Source organism: Bicyclus anynana, chromosome 9, assembly GCF_947172395.1.
Source record: "Bicyclus anynana chromosome 9, ilBicAnyn1.1, whole genome shotgun sequence".
In the NCBI taxonomy this organism is placed as follows: domain Eukaryota; kingdom Metazoa; phylum Arthropoda; class Insecta; order Lepidoptera; family Nymphalidae; genus Bicyclus; species Bicyclus anynana.
Window position 1 is genome coordinate 2,497,316 of NC_069091.1, and position 7,693 is coordinate 2,505,008.

A 7,693-nucleotide genomic window follows, 5' to 3' on the forward strand; every position below is an offset into this window, starting at 1 on the left:
ATGTTTTAGATTATGTAACTCAAAACGGTCATAGTTCCTCTTTGATGTATAAAAAACAACGTAGGTTAAATCCATGGTTTAGTCAAAATCGTTTCCCGTTTATTACATTCCACGTTATTGCTCCTTTTTAACTACAGGCGTTATATTTTTAACGGCTAATAAAGTGAAAACAATAAACTTATCATTATGTAAATAATTATTTTGTTATTTTCCTTTTTGTTATCAAAAGGCAAAAACATTGCGGTTTGTGTATTGTATAAACCGATTCTGGACTAAGTAGGTATTTAGGTTGTTATGTAGACACTAACCACAGTCATCTGTTTACTTACTCATAATTACTCACACACAGCTTTGTTTTATTATCGTGTAGATACTGCATATGTGACTGCATAGCAGATTGAAAAGGGGTTTTATTGATTCCATTTTATGGTTACCGTTACTTTCATATAGTCTACCTACTTTTCATTGTACTTTTTCTTTTACAACTAAATATATTTTTTTCTTCGGAAGTCCAGTGGTTAACCAATGTGGCATTAGAGCTCTGAATTTGAGTCTTGGGTCTATAAAATGTTGGGTTTTTTATTTTTCTGAGAAAATTTTAGCAAGCAGTAGAGAAGTTGGTGATGCAACATCCCCGTGCCTCGTAGAGCACGTTAAGCCGTCTGCCAGTGTTCCTTAAACAATTTAATCATCATAAGCCCGCCATCTAGCTGCGTAGTGGGTCTAAGCTCCATATACGAGTAACTACCCTTTCCTATAAGGAGGGAAGTCTGACACTGTAGTGAAACTTTCTTCTCTTCTTCTTCCTCCTGGGTGGTTTCCATATCAAAGTCAAAGAGCATAACAGGCCGCCGATAACCTGGCTGAGGAACCATGCATCTAAGCATAACGTGTATTGTTGTCTCGTTTTTATCCATGCAGCTGGCCTGTTCACTAATTTGGTCTTATAAAATCAAATGAGAAATGTCATCTATAGGTACCAACTGTATTATATCCACGAAGGGTTGTCAGTAGACACCGGATGATATATTTTGTTACATAGAATCTCAGTTTCGTATATATGTCAACTAACGTATGTCAAAGTTAGTGAATTATCCTACAGGCGAGCACAGAGGACTGCCAGACATCTAATATTCTATATTATCAAAATGAATCGCTAAACGCGTTGCTAAGCGCACGAGCACGGCTTAACCGATTTGGCTAATTATTTTTTAGAATATTCCTTGAAGTACGACGATGGTTATTACGAAGAGTTTGTTTAGGGAAGGGGTAATAATTAGGGGTAGGGTTGAGGAAGGGTAGGGGTAGAGTAGGGTTAGGGTAGGGGTAGGGAAGAAGTGCATATATCAAAACAAAGCTTGACCGGGTCCGCTAGTACCTAATCGAATTGAAAGGTGTTTCTTTAGCGGGAAGTGACAGTAGGTAGTAGTGGGACGTTAATGTGCTGATGATGAAAGCATTCATGTTTACTAGGCGAATTCAGCTCTATGCTGAGCTGGTACATTTTCCAACGCTGGTAACATGGTAAATGTGAGAGTGGTGGCTTATGTTATAGCGCTTCCTATCCTTGCGATTTAGTCTTGACATGACCATTGCCCTTAAAGGCTGCCATTGACGGTCAATTATTCTCACGTTTCTGAAAAGCAAACGGCAGTACCCACGCGGCATACTATACAAGTCCATGCAGTGACCAACACACGATCAATTATAGTCGTGGGTGCTACAGAAACGTGAGAATAATTGTCCGTCTGTGGCTAGCATAAGTGGTCGTAGCACCAAACATCGCAATAATGCCACGTTGGCACTATTTAAGTACAGTTAAATCTAATGGTCGACGGACAGGCAGACGGATTGCGATATTATAAGGGTTTCTGGTTGACTACGGAACTAACCCTAATAAAAAGGAGAGTAGGTATAATATTCTCCACGCGTTATTAATATGTTCAATTTATCGGGTCTGGGACTTAACCGAATAGGTACCTACTGTACACCTAAATAGCGGTTACTGAGAAGTTATCAGTGAGAACATTGTGTCAAAAGCCATTGAGATGTAATTGTATCTAGAGTCGGTTAATAAACATTAAAATTATTATTTGACGTCCACAGCCAAAATTCAAGGAACTAAAAATATATTATCTGAGAATGCTCAACTGCACTTATAAAACAATCTTGCAATCTTTAAAGAGTTGAACAACATTACAACATAGAAGTATTTAAAAATTATATTAAATAAACCTTGTAAATAGCATTGCATGCTGTCTGTAAAACTGATGATCCATGTACACTCTAAATTAAGTGAACATTATGTTCTTATTTAATATCCGCCCACTTTAATATACGCGAGTAAATTAAATTGGGCGGATAATTGTGCCTCTGAGTATATATTTTTATATAGGTCTATTCATTTATTCATGACGTAAACCGGCGCGGTAAAAAGTGGAGATCGATATTTTACAGTAAGTTTAATCTTTTTCTTCTCATTATTTAAGTCCTTTAATACGTAGGTAGTGGTTAAAAGGCTGAAACGTATATGTTTAGTTGGGTCTGTCCCGGACTGCATACTTTAGCGTAATCCAGATCAGATCGGCAGCCTTCATCTTCGCTTGCCCCCTCTAGGATCCCAATGAAAGGACTACTTCGCAACTCCGATGTTCGGCGAAAAGAGTGACATATCCAATTCCATTTTAATAATATCACATCTATCGTATAATACCTCATTGGTGGTCCGGGGAGCCATCAATAGGCGGTGGTAGTTTTTTGCAATCTAAACAGGAAATCAGCGTCTTTTTTATACAGGTATAGTCTTACCAGACGAATAAAAAACCTCACTTTGTTGTAAAAAAAACTTACATCTTCCATTACCATTCCTACTAAGCAATTAAGCATTTAGCCACAGATGCTTATACTGTCTACAGTATATAAAATTACTAGCGGACGCCTGTGACTTCGTCCGTGTGGAATTGAGTTTTTCACAAATCCCTCGGGAACCATGGTTTTTCCGGAATGAAAAGTAGCCTATGTGTTAATCCAGAGTAAATCTATTTCTAGTCTAGTCTATTTCAGTCAAATCGGTGCAGTAGTTTCGGCGTTTAAGAGTAACAAACATCCAAACGAACATAAAAACAAACATTTAACCAAATATCCATGCAAAATTTTGCACACGCACATGACTTCATGACCTCATCTGCGAAATTTAAAAAAAAAAAATTGTGTAAGTTTTCATACTCTTTTTTAACTCAATTTTTTTTCAGGATTTTCCATTACGTTGAATATAACTTGAAAAACTACAGATTTTTATAAAAATTTCAAAAGGCTGTAAGTAAAAAAATCAAAACATTTATTATGCTATTGCATAGCTTTATCGCGGGCTTTCAGCGCGGCAACCGAATCAAGAAATTCCGTAACGAAAATAAACCTAACATCCAAACCGTGCATCAACGGTGTTAACATAATATAAACTCAAAAAAAAATTAACATGTGTGCTAATTACAAATCAAACTGTTGCTACGTAGTTAACACAATAATCAAGTATTTAATGTTTATGGTAAGAAATAAATTACCTACTTTGATAAATTAATATAAATAAATTACATTATGTATTTACTTAATCGCCTTTACGCATGTAAAGATAAAATTGCAATCTGAAACGATTTATTTACCAATGGGGTTCATGTATTTTTATCGGGCAAGAAAATTGCATATTTGTGTTATAATTTATTACGCTTTTTGCAATAGCACGATAAGGGCCTACTTTGTATAACATCGGTTTGTCAGTCTGATTGTTAGTTACTAGCTGACCCGCGTGGTTCCCGTTCCCGTAGGAATACGGGGATAACTAATATTTACCTGCCCCTAAAGCCTTCCTCGATAAATGGACTATCTAAGACTGAAATAATTTTTCAAATCGGACCAGTAGTTCCTCAGATTAGCGCGTTCAAGCAAACAAATTCTTCAGCTATAGAATATAGTTAGGTGGTAGCTAAGGTAACCCTTTTCTATCTTCTACGGTTTCACATATTCAGCAGTTGAACAAATTTTGATGAAATTTGGTATCATCATTATCATTATGATTGAAATAGGGGTTGAAAATTTATTGTCTTTTCTCAAGATACAATCTTTATAATATAATGTGTTTCAAAAATTTTGGAAAGACTTAGTAAGAAACTAAATATCTCATAATATTCTTTGTATATTGCGAACGAAGTCAGGAGTGCAAGCACTAGAGTAGATACACGTACAATAATTCCATTATTGCTTACTAGTGCTAACAAGAAAGCAATAATAGTTATTGTTTTAAAACAACTTGACCTCAGATTAGACGATCTAATATTAATTACAACGTATAGTCATTTCTACTTACTTTACGTCTCATAATGAACTACCTACATTTATATCATTATGGATCTGAAGAAATATAGATAAAGCGCTTATGTTCTGTGTCAGATACCATAGATACCTTACTTACCTACTTAATAATCGCTTTCTTATTACAGAACCAGGTTCATCAGTACCGAGGAATCCCCGTTTACGTTACTCAGTACATGACCTTTCAACGCTCCAACACACATTCAAAACAAACAGCGCTATATAAGCTTATATTTTCCTGGTACTCCTACACTCGTATCCAGACATCTGCAGCGTACGCAACTGTGTATTTCTACCAATTGCTACCAGTTTCTACCAATTTCTACCAACATTTAAAATGAAGTCCATAGTAATTCTAGTTGCATTAGCCGTGATTGTTTTGCAGTGTGAAAGCAAAACTTTTACAAGATGCGAACTTGTACGACAGTTGAGGAATCATGGTTTTCCTGAAAATAAGATGCGAGACTGTAAGTATAAAAATAATATTTTTATTTAACTTCAAAACTTAAGACTTAATCATGATCATGAATCATCAAATTATCAACCTAGGTATTTTCATTCTCTGCAGACTTCCAAAAAAAAAATATGGATTTTTGAACATTAATTGTGCTGATTGAGAGTTAGCAGGTTTAAAATAAGAATGTTTGACTGTGTAACGAATAACGATCATTAGTTAATGATCATGATTGGGAACGGTGGCTTCATGGTAGGGGATCCAAGGAGAGTTTATTGGAATAGAGTAAATCCCATTAATATCCAGCCATTCATACTAAATGTATCCACGTTTCTGATTCGCGCAGCAAAAGCCCTTCTAGCGTTTAAGTTTCCTGCCACCTACTATTTGTCTTCTAGGCACTGCATTACTGCTTTCCATCAGACCTGATTGTCTACCTGTCGTAAAAAAAATGTTTTAAAAACAAACCTAGGATTCCAAAATTTGAACCCTAGTGGCCTGTTACAGGTTCATCATTGTAATAAGTTTTACCCTCCTCTGTTCAGCCTTCCGTTTAATGTACTTGAAATTATACCAAGCTTCCTTTTTCTACAGGGGTATGCTTAGTGGAGAACGAGAGCAGTCGGCGCACACACAAGACTGGCTCGGTGAACAAGAACGGCTCCCGCGACTACGGGCTGTTCCAGATCAACGACAAGTACTGGTGCAGCAACACTAGCACGCCGGGCAAAGACTGCAACGTCACCTGCGCGGGTACGTTCACTCACATGCGTTTGTTCTCTCGCCGCTCTTGTCCTCTTGCCCTTTGTCTTGTCTTGAGTTGCTGCTTGCGCTGCTGCGTAGTTGCCCTGTCTGCCCACACCGCGCAAATACTAGTACACATACCGTACAGGTTCTTTGACTCGCACTCGCACTCAAACTGACAAAAGAGGGAGCGGTATAAAATGGCCACTCGACGGCATATGGCCATTGTCATTGTAATCAACCATGACTTCATCATTATCAACCAATGGACATCCACTTCTGGATATAGGCCTCTTGCATGGACTTCCAAACGAAACGGTCTCGAGCCGCCAGCATCCAGCGGCTGGGGTGTAAGGGGGAGGCTAGTACCAGTCAGCCTCCCCAACTACCAACCTCACCTGCTCGTGGTGCACCCTGCAGATGGACCAACGAGGCTCTGGCTACCGATATTTAGCGGTATAATCATTTCAATTCAGCTAGACTTCATAAGTAGATAACATGTATCACAGACCGGTGTCGGGCAGCAGCGACACCGGTGCGAGAAGTCTAGGACTGCGAATGACCAGCCCGCATGCCCAGCGTGGGCATTTATGGGCATTAACCTTCTTGGATAAAGCCAAAAACAATAAATCAGGACTTGTCGACGATGAATCCGGCCCCTTTACCGTTGAGCTATTGAGACTTAATTTAAATATGATTTGTGATATTTAAAATAGAAGTGTTAAGTATACTGTTTAAGTGTATACAGCTAGAAATAAATAGTTTTTATCCATAGTAAAAATGGTGATACGTATTTACTTAGTGATTTGCAACAAATAACCCCCAAAACGTATGCTAACTTAAAAGTCAGATTACTACAAACTCCAACCCAATATGTTGGTTATTCTTTAATGCGTAATTCTGGGGTTTTTAATATATTGCAGTGAGTTTGGTTGGTACGCCGTATAGTTATAGTTACAGCCGAGTTTCCATACAAAAGACGTCATTCTCCTTTCCTATATTCCAGATCTGCTAACGGACGATATCACGAAAGCGGCCAAGTGCGCAAAGAAAGTGTTCAAGCGTCATGGATTCAACGCATGGTACGGATGGAAGAACCACTGCCAAGGAAGTCTCCCAGACATCAGCTCCTGTTAGTCTTTTACTCATTCATAAAGGCTCACCCAATCTCGCCAAACTTGTAGTCTGCTTTGAACAGTCTGCGCATTGTACAGCCATATTTCAGCGTGAATCCTGTAAAATTACAGCACTGTGACATCGTTCGTTTCCATGACAACTTCATTGTCAATGACATTTTACTTTTGGCATTCCGTAAACATAAAGTTATGGGCGAAAAGTTCGTCGATGTGGGAATACCCCTGGAACAGACAGCGCATTGTAGGTCAACAAGAAACTATGAAGTGCGGTGATATCGCCGTAGTTGAACAAAACACTAGTGATGAGACATGAGAACTCAATGGTTTCATCGGGGTAGAGTTGATATGTTGGAACTTCAGAGCGTTTAGAAGTTTGGTGTGGATTATACCTATCTTGTATACTTATCAAACATATTCACGTATTTATTTTTGTATAACTATAATTAAATCCAAAGAATACCTAGGTAAATTACTAACTACTACTACTACTAACAAGTCGAGTACAATTTGAACAGGAAAAGAATAAACTTTGCCTTATTGTAAAAAAACAAAGAAACATATTTTTGTTAAGATGGTAATGAAAAATTATGGCGCCTGTTTTATTTTTCTGGTCAAGTAACGGTTATTTGAATAAAGTATAAATTATTGTAATGTTAAAACCGTGTTTCCTTGTACACCTGTTGTGCCCAGATCTTCGAAATGTTCGTATCATAAATGGTTGTCTGTAATGGAGACTACCATTTGCCCACACAATAACAACACCACCAAGAAGTTAGGTTTAAATATCAATGTTCATTGGATTGTTTAAATTCTTGTGTGCATTTTAAGTAAATAATATCACGTGTCTCAATCGGTGAAGGAAAACATCGTGAGGAAAAAACCTGCATACCAGAGAATTATCTTAATTTTCTGCGTGTGTGAAGTCTGCCAATCCGCATTGGGCTAGCGTGGTGGACTATTGGCCTAACCCCTCTCATTCTGAGAGGAGACTCGA

At 37.8% G+C, this 7,693-nt stretch overlaps 1 protein-coding gene across 1 annotated transcript; it reads left to right on the top strand.

Annotated features, from left to right (window-relative positions):
* Window positions 1-4,603: 4,603 nt before the first annotated feature.
* Window positions 4,604-7,358, top strand: LOC112058490 (lysozyme). Its single transcript, XM_024099360.2, has 3 exons — window positions 4,604-4,832; window positions 5,414-5,572; window positions 6,570-7,358. The coding sequence occupies exons 1-3, from the start codon at window positions 4,703-4,705 to the stop codon at window positions 6,698-6,700; spliced, it is 420 nt and encodes a 139-aa protein (XP_023955128.1). The 5' UTR covers window positions 4,604-4,702; the 3' UTR covers window positions 6,701-7,358.
* Window positions 7,359-7,693: the final 335 nt, after the last annotated feature.

Bases quoted from the DNA above. Each gene is read 5' to 3' on its own strand.
- LOC112058490 (XM_024099360.2), top strand. From the start codon at position 4,703: ATGAAGTCCATAGTAATTCTAGTTGCATTAGCCGTGATTGTTTTGCAG. The intron at 4,833-5,413 runs GTAAGTATAAAA...CTTTTTCTACAG, and splicing joins TGAAAATAAGATGCGAGACT to GGGTATGCTTAGTGGAGAAC. The intron at 5,573-6,569 runs GTACGTTCACTC...CCTATATTCCAG, and splicing joins CTGCAACGTCACCTGCGCGG to ATCTGCTAACGGACGATATC.